The 18749-nt window shown below is 49.1% G+C and overlaps 1 protein-coding gene across 8 annotated transcripts in view; it reads right to left on the bottom strand.

Annotated features, from left to right (window-relative positions):
* ATXN7L1 (ataxin 7 like 1) overlaps positions 1 to 18749 on the bottom strand; it is a 249829-nt gene that overhangs the window by 25247 nt on the left and 205833 nt on the right. For all 8 annotated transcript variants that reach the window (XM_039249789.1, XM_039249790.1, XM_039249793.1 and 5 more), the window contains 3 exons: positions 7017 to 7300; positions 3535 to 3617; positions 2432 to 2688 (listed from right to left, as the gene is read on the bottom strand). In XM_039249789.1, the coding sequence (XP_039105720.1) occupies positions 2432 to 2688; positions 3535 to 3617; positions 7017 to 7300 (624 nt within the window). The remainder of the gene's footprint in view (positions 1 to 2431; positions 2689 to 3534; positions 3618 to 7016; positions 7301 to 18749) is intronic.

The raw sequence follows: 18749 nt of genomic DNA, 5'->3' as shown, positions 1-18749 counted from the left end.
ACAAAAAGGTTTGAAAGCCGCTGTACATAGACTTGAAGTCCCTCCCAGAAATTTGTAACAGAACCATCCGCTGAACTCTAAAGCTAAGGTAAGATGCTTCATCAACATCTGGCGTTACAACGAGAAGTAGTTATAAAATGATCCTGCAAAATGACGGGACATGTAAGTAGGTGGTAACAACATGGCAATGGTTTCGAGGCAGGAAATGTGTGTGGGGGGCCATTCCATCTACTGTGTCCTCCTGAACTTGCAGCCAAGGTTGGCTGTTCTGACAGAGGGGCTCTGGCTATCAAACTGGATCAGGCTTGCACCCATGGAAGGCATGAAGGTGACAGCCCGGTAGATCAGTAACAACTGTCATCAAATATTTGCTTTTGCTTTAAAAATCAACTCCTTCCCCTTCTTTTATAACTATGTTCTCTTTTTAATCAAAAAAAATTTTTTTTTAAATTTATTCATTTTGAGAGAGAGAGAGAGAGAGAGAGACAGAGACAGAGCATGCGAGCAGGGGAGGGGCAGAGACAAAGAGAATCCCAAGGAGGCTCCTCACTGTCAGCGGGAAGCCGGAGGACACAGGGCCTGAACTCATGAACTGTGAGATCATGGCCTGAACCAATATCAGGAGTCAGATGTTTAACTGACTGAGCCACCCAGGCACCCCACAACTGTGTTCTCTTAATGCCTACTTGCTGACTAGACAATTACCCTTCGAGATCCACAATGTACATGTTAAAAATGATCAGAAAATACCACTATCTGCATGTCTCATATTTTGTTATTAATGTTTTCTTTTCATGAAGTTATGGATATTTGAGTCTTATCTTCTAAACTCTAGATTTTTGGGGCATCTGGGTGGCTCAGTCGGTTAAGCGTCCAACTTTGGCTCAGGTCATAATCTCACAGTTCGTGGGTTCAAGCCCCGTGTTGGGCTCTGTGCTGACAGCCAGCTCAGAGCTTGGAGCCTGTTTCAGATTCTGTGTTTCCCTCTCACTCTGACCCTCCCCTACTCATGCTCTCTCTTTCTCTCTCAGAAATAAATAAAAACATTTACAAAATTAAAAAAAACCTCTAGATTCTTTGAAAAATTTTTTAATGTTTATTTATTTTTGAGAGAGAGAGAAAGAGAGAGAGGACCAGAGAGAGAGGAGACCCAGAATCCAAAGCAGTCTCTGAGCTATCAGCACAGAGCCCAACACGGGGCTCAAACACATGAACTGTGAGATCGTGACCTGAGCCAAAGTTGGACGCTTAACCAACCGAGCCAACCAGGTGCCCCTAAGCTCTAGATTCTTACAGAGAAGCAGAATCTAATTTCATTCATCTCTGTACTACTGCTTGGAAGTACCTAGCGTCGTACAGGCATGCCTCAGAGACATCACGGGTTTGGTTCCACACCACTGCCATCAAGCCAATACTGAAATAAAGCGAACTGAATACATTTTTTTTTTTTTTTTTTTGGTTTCCCAGTGCATAGAAAAGTTACGTTTACATTATACTGGAGCATATTAAGTGTGAAATAGCATTATAGCTAATGTGTATATTTAATTGAAAAATACTTCATTGACATAGAGACACAGAGTGAGCAAATGCTGTTGGGAAAATGGCGCCTACAGACTCGATGCCGGGTCGCCACAAACCTTCAATTTGTAAAAAATTGCAGTATCTGTGAAGCGCAATAAAATGAGGTCTGTCTGTACCTTGCTTATGAAGCAAGCACTAGGTAAATATTTTGGAATGAAGGGCTCCCTGTCTTATGACTGGAAGTCGGTCGGCTGCTCAGTACCCCACGGCCCATCAAAACAGACATGCATGGATTTTAAATTGCTCCTAATCCAAATGGGTTTTAATTCTGTTTTCTGTTCTTTCCTTTCTGTCCAGGACAACCAAATAAAACCCCAAGCAGATGGCTCAGCTTTCTTGGTGTGAAGGGAAATGTAAGGACAAACAGCCTCTGTGATGCCAATTTTCCTTTTGCCCTGATCAGAGGAGACTTGTGGAAAACAAAGTCACAAGATATTGTGGCAAATGGGCTCCTAAGACACTCTGTGCCAGGAGTGTCCAACTAATCTAAAAATCCAGGCAACTAAAGAGTTGCCCGGTGGCCAATATATGTCATCCTTTCCAGGTATTAACTTCCAGATTACTCTTGCTCTATAAAAACACATACTGTCTGAGATACGTCTGCTATGGTGATGGTGATGATGGTGATGATGGTGATGATGATGACGACAGCAGTGAAATCCACTGAACACTACATGGCGGGCACTGGCCGAGCCCCTTATGCCCGTGATCTTGCTTACGCTTCACAACTGCCTTACGAGGTAGGGCTATTACAACTTCCAGGTGCCACGTGATCAGCCCACACACGACCCAGCATGGCAGAGCCACTTGACCAAGGACTCGGGGCTTCCACTGCCGAAGTGGGACTTACCTGGGAAGCACAGAGTTAGGTGGCCTGGACTTTGCAGGGGATGCGACTTTTGGTTCTGGCCCAGAGCTCCCAGAAGGTCCTGGCAGAGAGTCCTGCGCCGGCCCGGGCTGGTTCGGAAGTACTTCCCTTGCTGAAGTCAGGAGATGCTCTTTATCTTTAACTTCTTTTTCTCGGGACTTGGCTTTGTGTTCTGCCAGAAGGAGGTCAAACTGCTTTTTCCGGCCTGGGACTGCCCTCCGATGGCTTAGCGAATGTGTCTAAGGAGAAGAGAGATGAAAAGCACAGCCTCTTTGATCAGCACATAAACCTGCTTCCCCTCCATTTCAGAAACAGCAATTCATGGGAATTTGGAGGTGCTTGAAAAGTCAACTTCAAGGCAACGGCTCCTGTTCTGTGGCTGGGAAGAGGCAGACACCACACAAACGCAACCATGCCCTATACTCCTGGCGTTAAGAAGCCAAAGCTCCCTCCAGAAAATGGCATAGGATGACCAGCGTCCACGCAGAGCCCACGGAAACCTCTCTGGATGAAAGGCAACGGTGAGGGCGCGCTAGAGTTAATCCAGGTGCAGGTGGGAGGCTGGCTTTGGCCCAGACACACAGAGCCACCGGGCAGAGGGGGCCACGGCCTCAAACCCAGAGCGCTAGCACTTCAGTATGAAATACGGGGCCGGGGGCTACCCGATGGCGGCCGCTTCGGGTCGACTGTCCCCCTGGCCACCCGGCGTGGCTGGATCAGGGGCGCGGCCGCTCGTCCTCCCCTCCGGGGCCGCCTTTCAGGCGCTGCCGCCGTCGCCGCCGCTCCCGCATACATTAAAACGTAGCAGGGTTTAGAACCGCCTGTGAGTGCCTATAAATACAATTTACTGTCTGGCCTCACAAGTAACAGGGGAAGCCTATTTTTTTTTTTTCCTTCTTAAAAAGCCAGCCAGCTTGAGGCAGGCACTCTGCTACCATGGAAGAGAAGAAAGCATTTCCCTTACAAAGAACAGCTGGGGGTCATGTCGAGGTTCCACACCCTGCCGTGTGCAGAGAGTGGCATGCAAACATTTCGACAAAGGCCCCAGCGAGAGCAGGAAGTATTTTTTATGGAAAGAGAAATACCTTGCAGGTGAGGGATCTTGTGCAAGGTTTCTTTGTCTCGGGATCCAATACTCCACAGTGTTTATTTGGGTCAAATTCTCTCTCTGGTTTAAGAAACAAACAAAAAATATAAGAAAAAAGGAGACTAAATAGGATTTGGCATTAAGACTACATTTTAAAAAATGCACATTTGCACCAACAAGTGAGACATTGTCAGGCAATCTGGGTTTTTTTGTTTGTTTGTTTTGCTTTCCTTTCTTTCTTTTCTTTTCTTTTCTCTCTTTCCTTTTTTTTTTTTTTTTTTTAACCCAACCGGCTGCTAAAATGCTTTGAGAACTGCTCAGGGGAAAATGGCACTCCCCTTTGATCCCTGAGTTCCAGGTCCAGCTTTGGGAGGGATGTGAATGTAGTAGAAGGCACCAGGAGGCGGGTGGGGGCAGGCACCAGAGGGTGAGGAGCCCTGATGCTGTCAACTTCTTGTCACTTAAACGGTTCCCTGGGTACGTGGCACTTTGGGCATAGCTGGCTGCAGACCAGGGAGAGGGCATGAGGCTCAGGGGCCACTGTGTCCTGGGCAGCTCCTTCTACCTTGCCTTCTCGTTAGTTTTTTAGCCATTTAAGTGGGAGATTATTCCTTGACAGGTCAGTGTGACCTGCCTCTCTTTTGTGCTTTGCAACATCCTCAGCACCGGTTTTCCTTGCAGCCACGCTGACCAGAAATGTCCTTTACCTGGTTTGGGAATGTTCTGGCGGTGTTGTAGGCAGGGGCAGGGGGAAAGTTCCAGTGTGTGCTCTGTGTGTGTCTGCAAAGTTGTAAATTGCATAGAGGGCGGGGCCTGCTAGTCTCCCAGCTTACTTTGCACCCAGCATGGGCCCTGTAGCCCCAAATGGGAATGAGCAGGGCTAGCCAGCCGGCTAGGGATGAAGGGCGGCTGCAGGGAGGCCAGACTTTCTCCCTGGACTGTGCATGGCTCACGGTGAGGTTGCTTCTAAGGAGGCTGCACTTTTTATGCCCACTTTGGATCCTTTGTGCCTTCTGGATTACAACAATGCTCCCCTCCCCCTGGAGAAGGAGGGGACGGGAGGCAATCCCTTACGGACCCTGGAGGCTTCAAAGGTTCACCTCTCAGATGGTCTGTGCTGTTTCTAGAAGGCAGCCAGCAAACACCTGAGTCCTGCAGCACAGGGATGATACAGCTCTTCTGGGGCATTCAGGGAGGCCCGGCAGCCGTGTTGGTGGGTGGGCATGTGGGTGGGCATGTGGGTGGGGGTTGTATATAAATTTGGTGGAATGTTTCCTTAAGAGGTTCGAATGGCTGCAAACTAAAAAGAGGATACTTCGGAGTAAGCTCTGAGCACAATAACTGAATGTGTGCTATTCCTAAAAGAAGGTTTGGGGGCAGCTGGTGGTTGCATCGGTGGTGATGATGATGGGTTCGATAGAAACCATTCTGACATCCAAGACAGATTTCCTGGTTCGCTATCAAAATGCTTCCCACTTCTTTCTTTTTTGTTTGTGTCATTGTCATCTTCTTCTCTTTCAAAGACTTTATTTTTAAGTAATCTCTACGCCCAATGTGGGGCTCAAACTCACAACCGGAGATCAAGAGTTGCATGCTCTACTGACCGTGCCATCCAGGTGCCATTCCCTCAACTCGCCTTTTTCTAGTTTCACTTTTAGGACTAGAAAACTGTGAGGCCTGGTGACACCTGTTTCCTAAGCAAAGAAACTCGCTGCCCACCAAAGAGGGCCTGGGCGCCAGCCCCCAGGCTGCCCGCATGGAGCCCTTTCCCTTGGGCCTGTTGGAGTCAGACCCGGGCCCAGCTCCACGCCAGCACTCGTGCTGGCCTGCAGCTGAGCAGGTTGCTGGGCCGGCCTGTAGGAGCTGGCGACCAAATGTCAAAGCGAGATAGGAACAAGCGAGATAGAAACAAAGACCCAATGAGACAAACAACCAACAAAATGCAAATCCAACAGACACCAAGAAATCCCCCTATCCAACTTTAGGTCAGGGTGCAGGCCGGCGGTCATGGTCACGCTTCTGCCTCTGGACACTGCCCAGCCGGGCCTCCTGGTTTTTCCAGGGATGTTACCACCCGGCTCTGCAGAGTGAAATCGAACATTCTATTCAGGAAGAGAGCCAGGAGTAGGGGGCTCCCATCTGCACAGAAAGGCCCCTCAAGGCTCCAAGAGAGCCCCAGGCTCTACTTTCCTTCCTCGATAGTGGGTGAATAGTACCTAGAGAGATTTTTTAAGGTAAAAGTTTTCTGAATGCTTTGGGTCCAAAATACTTTTAAGAAATATATATATGTGTGTGTATATATATATATATTTTTAAAGTTACAGATGTAAGACAGGAAAACCAAAATACAGATTAACCTAAAGTGGAAAATAAAAATGACTCACATTCCTAGGCTGATTAAGAATTATGCTTCTGAGGCACCTGGGTGGCTCAGTTGGTTGGGCGTCTGACTTTGGCTCAGGTCATAATCTCACGGTCTGTGAGGTCAAGCCCTGCATCAGGCTTTGTACTTATAGCTCAGAGCCTGGAGCCTGCTTCTCATTCTGTGTTTCCCTCTCTCTCTGCCCCTCCCCCACTCACTCAGTGTCTCAAAAATAAACATTAAAAATTAAAAAAAAAAAAAAAGAACTATGCTCCTACTGGAGGGTACAGTATCTCTCCCACAGGGTGGCTTTCGCTGTAGTTTCTTTTTTTCTAGTCAGCATTTGATAAATTCCCGTGGTGTGTGAAGAAGTTATAAAGTTCATAGCTTTTCTTGGTCTTTTGGAGGAAGCAGAACTGCCAGATTTAGTTCTACAACAAATCCAAAGCCACTATCATCCCCATGGGGGCCTCTAAGGGCAACCATTGCCTCAGACACTGGCCATGTGCACCTTTCCAGGCATCCTGAGTGTCTATGCAGACAATCAAGGAGTAGATCTGAGAGAAATCCCTCAACACCTCACCTGCTGTGCCAGTCCAAGTGTTCCCAGATGGGAAGTCCAACCCGATTATGTGGGAAAGGCAGTGGTAGCCCCAGACCACAGAATCAACATGGCAACCCACTAGACCAAAGGACAAAGAGGGGTGGATGGCGCAGTCCCGAGCCTGCCCTGAGGTGCTGTGGGCTATCACTGGTTGCCCACCTTCCCTGCACTGAGGCTTCCACAGAAGCCCGGGGGGCAGTTCAGCCTGTCAGCATGCGGTAAAACCATTAGAATGCATGGACTGTTGTGGTTGGTGGAAAGGATTCCACCTCCTGGGTCAATAGGATCAATTCCCACTGAGCACTGAGCTGAGTGAGACCTCGTCCGGCCCAGAAATAAGAGAACCAGTTCTTCCTCGCGTTTTTAGGCGGGGGTCCTGCTTGCAGGTAAATTCCGTGTCCCCCTTAAAATAAAACAGACCTGCTTAACTGTAAGAGCACACCACTCCTTGGTTACGTTTGCGACCCAGAGAGAGTCTAATCATGAGCTTGGCTCTAAGGACACAGACACGTACCTGAAAGTCTCCTGTAAGGCTTGTTGTTGTTTTTGGTGCCATTTTGGTGTTTCTTGTCTATTGTGGCAGACAAAATTCCTTTGCCATTTAAGATCTTCTCTGGGGAGGGTGGCACTGACTTGGACATCAAGACTGGCTTAATTAAAGGTGGGGTGGAGACTGCAGAGGACGAGGTGGAGCAGGAGGTGACCGCAGTAGTGGTTGTCGAGTTCATTTTGACATTGGCACCATCTGCCTTCACTAGGTTAGGAATTTTCTCTAAACTGACTACAGGAACCGGAACGCTGAAAAATAAAGGAATAGACACACACAATTGCCTTCTTTGATACATCTGGTCCGCTGAGAAGCTACACCCGCTTATCCTCCTCAGAACACTTCCTTATCACTTATTTATACTCCCCTTACAAGCGAGCAGCATGATTCCCGTTTTGATGGGAGGGAGATTTGTGCCTGGGAAAGGACCAATGCGGGGTTCAAGGCTGGCACAGCGCCAGGCAGGGCATCAGAGCTGGCTGATTACCTCCTGTACCGGCTGTCCTCATAGACCCTGCAGCTCCCCCTTCGCAGCCCTGACATGTCACCGGTCTCTGAGACAGCACCTTGGGCAGAACAAGGTGCCCGCTGTGAAGCTCAGGAAGAGATGTGTTTGTCCCCTGAAGAGGGTGTGCCACTGTGCCACTTGCTGACTCACGTCCCCTCCTCCTGCTGCTCGCTGGTCTCCCACCTCGGCGATCAGGCCTGACATCTGCTTAGCTCGGGAGCGCTGGCAGACTCACGCAGCACGGAGGCACGGCTGCGGGCCAGCCAGCCATGCTACCTGCTGTTGGAGGACTTCTGGATCACTCCTGTCCTGGTGATGGGCTTGGACTGAGAGCGGCACCATGTAACATTATCTAATGTGCCATTTTAGGCAGCTAGTTATGTAAATAGGCAGTTCTCAAGGCTGGCAGGTGAGAGGATGAATTTTAAGAAGACAAAGCACGAAGGTGCTTGTTTGCTCTTCAAAATCTGTCACCTTAGCCCCACTTCCCTGCGATTTCTCCGGTAATGGATATGCATTTGATTTCTGTGCATTTAATGCCGGGGGACCCTGTGTCTGGTGGGGGGAGGGCTGTGGAGGATTCTGTCTTCGGGTCTTAAAAGATGAGATGAGATGAATAAGCTTTTCTTTGGTTCCTGAACTGTTCTCTTTCCTCCTTGCAGGAGGGCAGAACGCTAACACGTAAGCCCCCCAATCATCTCTGAGCTGAGAGGAGCCGACTTAGCTATTTGAATGCCAAATGATCTAGAATATAGCTTATAGGCATGCAGACAATGTAGGGCACGAGAAAGAGGCTGGTTTTGCAGGGGAGGAGTCTCATCTGTCCACGTGGCTGGCTAGTTCCTCTCAGATTTAGTGAGAGATAATTTTTTTGACCAATTTGTTCACAAAATTATTTGAGCAACCCCTTAGCCCTTGCCCCTTTGCTGACTTTGAAACAGAATCGCAGGTGTTATTTATAGGTCTTTGCCAGTGAGAAGGGCACTCAGTGGTGAGGCAGACTGTAGCTGGACTTCACCCACTTTACCCTGGGACCATGCACTTTCTTGGCCTGGGGAAGAATGCTGTGGGATTTCAAGTCCCAAGTGAGGGGAACGTGGACCCGTGGGTTTCAGGAGTACACTGAGTCCCAGATAATTCCGCCTTTGATCAGTGTCTCAATCAATGAGTTATGTCCAAACTGCTGCTACTTTCAATTTAATGGCAAGTCGCAAAGCACTCACACATTGCTGAAAAATAGCCCAAGAAGTCCTTGAAAAGTCAGCACAGTAAGAAGCCAGAAAGAGGTTATGTGGTGAAGTTAGTGCTGCATTCCTATTTCTTTTTTCTGAATAGTAAAAAACGTAAAACCATGGGATATGGAATTCCTCTAAGCTCCTTCCCTAACACAATTTTAAAAGACACAAACTATACAAATTAGGGTCTTGAAGGGAGAGACATGCACCCACATTCACGGCAGCACAATTCACAATAAGCAAAAGGTTGAAAGCAACCCAAGTGACAATTAATGGCTGGCTGGATAAACAAACTGTGGTATATCCATTCAGTGGAATATTATTCAGCCTTAAAAAGGAAGAAAATTCTGACACATTGGATGAACATTGAGAACATTATGCTAAGTGAAGTAAGTCAGTCAGAAATAGACGAATACTGAAAGATTCCACTTATGTGAGGTGATCATAGAGAGTGATCATATTCATAGAGATACAATTAGAAATATGGTTGCCAAGGGCTAGGGTTGGGGATGGGGAATGGGAGGCTGTTGTTTCATGGGTATAAAGTTGCTGTTTTGCAAGATGAAAAGAGTTCTAGAGATTAGTTGAACTATGTGAATGTACTTAACGCTATACATTAAAAGTGGTTAGAATGGCAAATTTTCTTATGTGTATTTTACCACAAGTAAAAATACAAACCACCCCCCACCATAAACACAGACACACAAATCACAAAATTCATGGAACTTAAATTATACATCAATATCCTGGCTTTAAAAACACATATTATAAGAGCCTGCTTAAAAAGCTTTTTTGTTGAGGGGCGCCTGGGTGACTCAGTCAGTGAATCATCTTACTCTTGATTTCAGTTCAGGTCATGTTCTCACTGCCGAATGATGGAGCCTGATGTGCTGGGCGTGAAGCCTACTTATGATTCTCCTTCTCTTCTGCCCCTCTCTAGCTCATGTGTGTGCTCCCTCTCCCTCTCTCAAAAAATAAAAAAAATACCATAAAATAAAGCTCTTGTTGATTTTAGTTACCTTTGTTCTGATCTGTTGATATTTGGTTTTTTAGAATAAAAAGTTCAACCTTAGATGGGAAGATTCTCTAATGCCTGAATGGTCTTCTCTGATATACTTCTTTGTGAAGTCCAGTAAATTCAGGAAAGGAAATTAGGACCCTGGGGTTTCAAGCTGTTGTTGCATGAGCTGGTACGAGTAAAGAGAAGGCCTCTAGTTTCTGTGGAAAACGGCCAGGGCACATGTTGAGTACCCATGAGCTCAACCGACAAAGATATAATGTCAGGCTGGAATAATACAGAGCAATTGTATGAACTGAAATAAATGTAAAAACCAAGCCAAATGGTCCTCAAATGGTCACAGTACAGTTTGCATTTCTCCCCTAAAGTCAACGTTCAGCTCCAATGTGCTCCTTAATTCGGCCACAAGAGCACAGGTACGCTCGGTCTAGCCATTTGGAACAGTGCCAGTTGACTCATCTCTTTGGTAACGCTTCTTTCCAACTGTGTGTTAGTAAGTGAGCTTGAGCCAGGCCAGCTAATATCTGTGACTGATCTCCTAATTTGGGATTTTCTCCATTCTATAACAAGTGTGGTGCATTCATACCCTCTATTGCCAATGCTTCCAGAACTCTAGACTTCAATCCCAACACCCATAGGCAGGATGTGGAATTGGAGCCCAGCAGAAACTAGAAGAGAAAGCTACTGTGAAGTTCTCTGGGATTGAGTTTCCTTGCATTGGAATGGGAGGTGTTAGGGGGAAAATGTCTATCAAGAGTGTTTCATCAAAGGGTTCCGAAGACCAGATGAGTTGTAAGGAGCTGAGCCACTGAGTAAACATCTCTGATGCCAGGTAACTGGGCCCCATCTTGGCAGTGGGAGGGGATAGGAGACTCAGTTGTTATGGGTCGGAATTCTAAGGGTGTCCAGTAACTAAACGGAGAAGGGCTGTAGGTAGAATGAAGGAGGAGATCCTGGGAACTGATCTCCCTGAGATCACAACCCTGAGATCAAGAGTTGCATGCCATTCTGACTAAGCTAGCCAGGTGCCCCTGACTTTTATCTACGGTAACCTGCCTCTGGTCTGAAATGAGAAGGTACTTCTTTTCGGAGTTAAGACAGGGAAGCAGGCAGCTCAATGATGGGGGGAAGGGTCAAACACGTCCTCAAAATAAACGAGAATCAGAGAGACAGAGAGGTGAAAAGCCTTCCTGTTTGCCCTTGCCAACCTGATTCCCCAGGATAAATGTCAGCCATCAGTCCACTGGAATATTTAGTCACTACTGCTGGCAACAGCTCTCAGATCCTAAACTAATGAACAAAGGAGAAAATGATTCCAAGATGGTGCAACCCCATTTGGAAAACCAATCCCAGAGATTCCATCTCATTTCAGCTGAGAGCCCTGGCCCTTGCTTCACTTACACACACATCCCTGCGTGTCTACACTCCAGAGCTTGAGGGTGTGGCTGTCTGGAAACCATCATCTCATGAGTACCTCCTGCTTTCTCCCATTGTGCCCTTTCTCACTGTCCCCATTCCCCCTACTACCACCGCTGGCCAGTACAGTGCCTCAGCCCTGAGCAGCGGACCCTGAATAACAGGTTTAATTTTTTCTATTGGAAAGAAGCCAAAAGATTCTGACCCCTGCTTTCTCAGTGTGGGTATCTCCTCCGCATAGAATTTTACTAACTCAAACACCTCCACGTGGGGTCAGGGGCTAGAAGGGGTGGGTAGGTGGAAACACCCAGATGACTAAGCAATTTATCACTCTGTTCTTAGGGAATAAGCAAGCCTGGCAGTTACCACCCCCTGCCCAGGAAAGCCAAAGACCCTCAAGTTTCAAGTTCCTTCCCTTTCCATCTTAAGGGATGCAACTCACACACACACATCCCAGAGTCCCACAATTAGTTGCATTTATCACCTCGCTATTGTCCTTTCTTGGAGGAGCAGAGTTTGAAAGGGAAAGGCGAGTCCCCCTGTCCCTGTTGCTTTCATAATGCCTGTTTTGTTCGCCTCCAGGGAGCCCAGGGCTGCGGCTTGTTCTCCTGCTGTGCCTAATATACTGGGAGTAGTTATCTCCTTGTTATCTCTGTACCTCTATCTCTGGTCCTGGAAAGTCCACCCTCACCCTCCTCGATATGCTGGGGGGAGGGGGGTGGGGGGGCGGGGGGAGACGGCTACCTTGCTTCTTTTCTGCTGCTTTGGCTGCCATGTCTTCTTCCTGAGTGCCTGTCTGAATTTATCATTCAGGACCGAGGAGGGTGCTCTGGCTTTAAGAAAAATGGCTCTCCCGGCACCAAGTGGATTCCTGCCCTGTGTGTCTGCAGAAGAGCAGAGGTAGGAAGAATCTCTTTGCCGTTTCAAGGGCCACCCGTGTGTCTTGGGGCCAGCTGCTCTCCTGCCAGCCACACAGTCCTGCGGATCATGATTTATTCTTTCGCCAACAGATAAGCCTTAAAAGAACGGTTTGGAAAAATCTGGAGGCCTGCAGAAATCGTTGCCAGCCCTGCTCCACTTACCGGCGCAGGGTAAAGATGGATTTGACAGGCAAGAGCCCGAAGACATATGGTATTTGTGCTGTGGGTTATGTGTCTGATGAGAGTTCTCAGCTGTCTGATTTCTTTCTCCCAGTGCTTTCGACAAAGGCCCATGTGCCTGTGCTACTGGCCTGGCAGAATTTTAAGGATCTCTGAGTCACTGGCAGATCCTTGAACGGGCCACCTCACCCCGCCTCCTGCCTTCTAAGCAATGATAGTATATAAGTCATCCCAAATAAAAAGGGATTTACTCTATTTGAAAAGATCCTCAGAGAAGGAATTCAATTTGGCTCAGTTGGATGCATTTTGGGAACAGCTATCAGGACATTATTTACATCAAGTTTAAATTCTTCAAGTTGAGGAAATACTCGGGACATTCTTAAAGGCTGAGGGTCAGGCAATTGCTAGGAATCAGCCTAAATAAAAGGGCTACAAAGTCCTACCACGGTACAACGGGTAGAAGAGGTACTATGTAAATCCCAATGAATGAATCAATGTTTTTTGTTTTTTTTAATCTGGAAAAACAGATTGGGAAAAACTTACAGAAAGCCAATTTGTAAACACCTTAAGCAAACAGAAAACAGGGTAATCAGTCACAGAGCACAGTAAATTAAAAAAAAACCTGCTAGATTAATCTAATATTATTTTGTGGCTGAGGGTCAGGTCCAGTGGTCAGAAAGAAAGCACTGTGTATAATCTTTCCTGGCCTTTGCACAATTTTGGATTTGCTCCTATATAACCCACTCTCAGTAAACTGGGAAAATGTGGTCAGACCACACAGCTATTGGGGGTGAGAGGCCCTGGCAGCAGAGGAAAAAAGATCGGTTAGCAGGGTCTCATGCCAGCTCAGAGAGGTACCCAGCAGAGCTCACAGGAGCCCGTCGCCAGCCAGGAAGGTTAGAGCGTCTCCATCACTGACTAGGGTGATGGGCCAACATCTCCATCACCCAAGAGGGAGAAGAGGCGGTGAGCTGCTGAGAAGAAAGATGTGGGACTTTCCCTTAAGCCCGTTAGGAGTCGGGGAGAGACAAACATGGGGACTTTGATGAATTGTAAAAGTGGCCAGGAGCAAGTAAAACAAGATCCGTGGGGACAAGGAGGGTTGGATGGAGGCTCTGAGCCTTGTCACTGCTCTACAGGGTGCTACAAGATAGTTTAGGATAATGGTTAGGAATATAGGCTTCAAAGCAGACAAACCTAGATGTGAATCCTGCCAGTTGCATTATGGTGGGAAAGCCATCTGACTTCCCGAGGTCGGGGACTTGGTGAGCCCATGAGGACTTCTGTGAGAATTAGAAGAGGGTGGCTGATCCGGAAAGTGGAAGTATGCTGGCTTCAGCTTCTCCTTGCTTCCTCAGGGGTGGTGGGGGGGACGCAAACTCCTACAGGCATATGGGGCTGCCCTCCCTACCTTATTTCAGGACCTTACTACTCTGGGCCTCAGTTTCCCTATCAGTAAAATGAAGATCATGATAGAGATCTAAAGCGATTACATGAGATCATACAAATGAAATGCTTAGCAGAGTCCCAGGCACCCAGTAGGCCTTCAATAACCTGGAGCTAAAACGAAAAGGGGAGAGAGGAGAGGGAGGATCGTGCCATCCTCTCTCCTTACTGACCCTGAGTCTTCTGGGGTATACGTCTGGGGTGTGACTCATCAGAAACATGTGTCCCCTCTGCCCTTCTGGTCCCACAATGGAGGGAGGGCTATGCAAGGTGGGAGGAGGAAGAGGCTGGTGGCCTATCATATTCACCATATTCACCCAGGGGAGGACCACTTTGGGGGGGTGCAGTGACGAGGAAAAACAGAACCAGGTATGAAGTCTTCCCCTGCCCCCTGCTTCTCAATCCCTGATCTTGTACGCACTGCCCAAGCCTGGATGAGCAGTTAGAGCTCCCAGCTGGAGAACACATTCTGGAGAAAGAGTGACTGCATGGGTTCTCAGCGGCTCCAGATTTCCTGGAGGCAGGAGGCCCCAGCACCAGCCTCTGTGAGTCTCTCCAGCACTTTGGTTAATCAGGGCTTTGTAAGGCATGGAGCTCAGAAGGTGGTCCCCAAACCCGCTGGGAGATCAACAGGCACTAAATGGCATTCCTGGTGAATCATAATGCCCTAAGACTGTGGTGAAAAAATCAGCAAGCTGGAGGAGAGGAAGATAAAGAAGGAGGAGCCGAGTCCCAGCACAGCAGGGTAAGTCGTGCAGGACGGGCTGTGTCTGGAGTGCACTTGGACCAGCGTGCCTACGGTGCTGCTGCCTTGGGCGGTGCCTCCAGGAGGACTTGGGAGACCAATCCTAGGCCAGACCAACTGCACCTGCTCTGAGAACTAAACGTGTCAATTAACACCAATACTAAGTGAAATTTGCATCGATGCATAAGTGCTCTCAGAGCCTCTGAGGGCAGGACTGGAGAAGGCAGAGACCAGGAAGCAAGTGGATCCTGGAGGGAGCGCTGGTGCAGAGTGGATCGGAGCCCCAGACGCCCTGGCCCAGGGCAGGCTCAGGAGCAGCAAGCGGGAGCGCTCCCCTCCGTAGCCACCAGAGGTCATTGGCTCCCGCTACTGGAGCTGCAGGCTCCCCTTCCGCCTGGCCTGTTCCTTGCCTTCCAGAGGCAGCACAGTCCAAGACATTTACTGTCTCTTTCAGGCCCAGGAGCCAACACCAACTGGGGGGCGGGGGGCAGGGGGAGAGGACTCCTCACAGAACATCCTCCACCCCCCCAGGGGAGGCCGGGAGCCAACCCCTGGGCTCAGGTCCTCAGCTTTTGCTTCCAGGGAGCTTGTTCTGAGCAGACTGGGGCTGAGAATGGCACAGCCTCCCTGGCTACCTGGGGGTGCTCCAGCCTTTGCTCCCCACCTTCCTTCACAGGAGCCCCAGGGAGCATCTTCCCTCACACGCCGGGGGGCAGGGGGCAGGGTGTCATCCACTTTGCTCTTTCCTTTTCCATCCAGGAATCCTGGGCAGGCAGTCCTGTGCCCAGACACCTCCATCCACAACACTGAGCACACTGTGTTTAAACCATCAGGAACTTGACATGGACCTACAGCAGACTCAGGAAATTGTTTTTTCCAAACTAAATACTTTTTTTTTTTTTTTAACTCTTACAGTTCACAACATCACCATCCACTCAGAGACCCTGGCTCTTCTCCGACATTCGGTCCCTCACAGGTCTACCCGCCTGGAAGTCCTTGCTCGCCTGAACCTTGATGAAAATCCCCACCACCAGTCTTTCTGTACCAGCCTCCTCTCGGCTCCCATGCAAAGCTGACCCTGTGGTCCAAAGGCTTGGTGGTCTCCCCGCTGCCCAGAGTCCACTCTCACAGCCCAGTCCCTGCCCTAGGGAACCTTCCCCACAGCCTCCTGGGGCTCTTACCGCTCCTTGAGCACCCAGCTCGCAGCCAGCTCTGGGCCTTTACGTGGGCTGGGCGGTTCCTTCTGCGGGTGTGTCCTCCCCTCCTCCCGCTGAAAACTCCCCCATCTGCCCAGATCCGGATGAAATGTCCTCTTCTGTCTCAGGGCTGGCTGTTCCCTCCTAGGTGTTTGTGCCACATTTATCATGTCAAATGGCAAGGTCTCAGTTCTATGTTAATGTGGCCTGACCAGAAAATGAGCTACCTGAGGACAAGGACCTTGACCAAGCGTCCACGTCGCTCTGGAGTTATCCCAGCGACATACGCATTCTTTGGCACTTAGGAAGGGCTCGGTGAATGGTTGATGAATGAATTGATGTTCTCAGTGAAGGTTTAGTCGCATGCGATAAAACCAAACCAGTGCTATGCCACAACAAATGCTGTAGGTAAGGACCAGCCTGCAGCTATCTCCCTTCCAGGTGGAGGGGCCAGAGTGATGACAAAGCTGGGGGGAGGGGCTGTGGATTCCGGACGCTCCCTACTCCTCTCATTGTCTCTTGACAGTCACACAATGGGCACCTGCCACTGCTGGCCAGGAAGCTTTGGAAGATCGTTCCTAAACTTCACCCCCAGTTTATAGATGAGGAACCTGGGGTAAGAAAGGTTGCCCCAGGGCATTCATTCAGCAAAGTGAAAGGCAGCAATGGGGCTTGACTTCAGGCAGCTCTCAGGACAGTGCACTTGATCTTGGCACTGGCAGTGAGAAGTCCCAGGGTAGAGTCCCAGCTCCGCCATCATCCAGTTGTAATCTTGGACCCTTCTCTTCATCAGTGTGGGCCTGCTTCCTCATCTCGTCACAGAGTAGATGTGAGGCTCTCTCTGGAGGCATCTATCTAATAAGTAGCATGTGCAGTGGGAGCACAGAGGACTGTGGCTACTGATCTTTGTGGCTCCCCCTCTCTTTCTCCGTCATGTCATTTGTTTCCTTCCCCAGCTGTCCTAGCTTGTATTTTCCTTCCCTAGACTCTAGTCCCTATTTCTGAGCACTTTTGGGACTTGACAAGGTCAGCAGAGTTGCTACACTAGGAGCTGTCCATTGTCCTTATCTTGATCATCTGGAAACCCAGCAAGCCTGCAGAACTCAGATGTTTCAGTTCCTATGCCTCCCTGACCTGGAAGGGACACGGTCCCCCCTGGATGCTCAAATATTGTGGCCTGTTCCTCCCATCCTCTCACAAGCTGCCCTTTCCACTCCCTCCCTCTGGGGCTCATCACAGTAACCTCCAAAAACTTCCCTTCTTCCACCTGCCTTTCCCCCCTCACCCTCTGCCCCACTCCTCCCTTAACACCCAAACCTGCATTAGGGGTAAAAACTGACTTCAGAATGTCCTCCCTTATGTCTTGTGTGAGGGGCTGGATTTTTAAGTGGGGTCCAGGGAGGGACTTCTGTGGGATGCTATACCGACTCCTCGGTTCCCTTCTGACTAGGGTTTTTCTCGCAGCCAAATGCGTCCTGGGACATAGGTGCAAATACAGGCAGAGGTCATGGTACATGGATGCACTGAACTTGCCTCTTCCTTAATTTAAGGGAAAACACCTTCCCCTTCTTGCCAGAGCACAACTGTTCTTCTTTTTTATCATCCAGGACCATACTTCTCCCTTCCCAACTTTCATAATTGTCACAGGGACAATAGTTCCACGATGGGGGCCTGGCAGTCTGATTCCTCACCCAGAACTCAAAAGATAGCTATTTATACTTGCATTTCCTTTAGAGTCAGAAAAATCGCATGAGGAGAGGGAAAGGAGCAGTTCTACTTCACAGGCTCCTTCATTCATTCACTTAGCAAATATTTGCTGGGATGCCAGATTCATGCTATACCACAGGAGGCCAGGGAGCTGAAGGTCCAGATGGAGGCGGGGAGGATAAAGATGCAAATGAGTATGATAGATGATGGTAGCTCTTACAGCAGTAGCTTGAGTGCTAATGGAAGTTTAGAGGAAGAAGCATAAAAGTCTGGGAAGAGGTGCCTGGGTGGCTCAGTCGGTTAAGCACCTGACTTTGGCTCAGGTCATGGTCTCATGATTCCTGAGTTCAAGCTCTGCATTGGGCTCTCTGTTGACAGCTCAGAGCCTGGAGCCTGCCAGATTCTGGGTCTCCCTCTCTCTCTCTTCCTCCCCACTCTCTCTCTCTCTCTATCTCAAAAATAAACATTAAAAAATAAAAAGTCTGGGAAGACTTCATGGAGGAAGTGACACGCATGAGAGAGGCTCCTTCCGATAAGGGAAACAGCATGAGCCAGCACAGGGAGGCATGTCTGAGGAGCTACAAATAGACTGGGACACCTGGAATATGAAATGAAGGAGTTAAAGTGTTGGCGGCAACATCTGGCCAAGTGGGAAATGCCAGATCATATGTGCATCTCCGAAGGGGTTAAACCTCTACTCTGTAGGCAAACAACTGAGAGCCCTTGGAGAGTTCTGAGCAGGGCAGGGGCACGATGCATTCAGGCGGGGTGTGGACGGTGGAGTGGGGAAGGGTACGGCAAGGGGCAGGAAGAGACCAGGCAGAGGTCACTTAAGAATCCTACTAAGAATCTGGGTGATCAGAGGGTTAAGTTAGGTCACCTGGAGGGTCTGCAGCACTTCGGATCTCTGGGATTTCCTTGCCTGGGTGGGAGCCCCGAGAAGACGCCCTATATCCTCTGGGAGCCATCAATACAGAGCCGTGGTCCTGCCCCCACTTCATGCCAACACCAGGCAAGAACTGATAAGCAGCCTCGTTTCTCCCAAGGTGCTCGGCCAGAGCGTCCCAGATCTTTCCCCTCTGCGTAGAGTGCTGGGAAAGGCTTCCACACCACTCCTATTCCCCAAACCTCTACCGCTCCTGGGGGACACAGCCCTCATTCTAAGCATCCAGAGGGGCCCTGCCTGAGGCAGGAAACCCCCACCCCCACTTCGGGCACACGCAGGAGGCAAGGGGCCTGCTGATTTTTCTTTTGCTCTGGCTCATTTTCCTTCTGGAGCAGCAGACTCATCTCCTGCATTTTTAATAGCTGAGCGTATTTAGCATTCAG

The sequence above is a fragment of the Hyaena hyaena genome, unplaced genomic scaffold, assembly GCF_003009895.1.
Source record: "Hyaena hyaena isolate Hyena2069 unplaced genomic scaffold, ASM300989v1 scaffold_347, whole genome shotgun sequence".
NCBI classification, from domain to species: Eukaryota; Metazoa; Chordata; class Mammalia; order Carnivora; family Hyaenidae; genus Hyaena; species Hyaena hyaena.
Note: the sequence above shows the minus strand (reverse complement) of the source record. Positions and strands in the feature narration are given on the sequence as shown.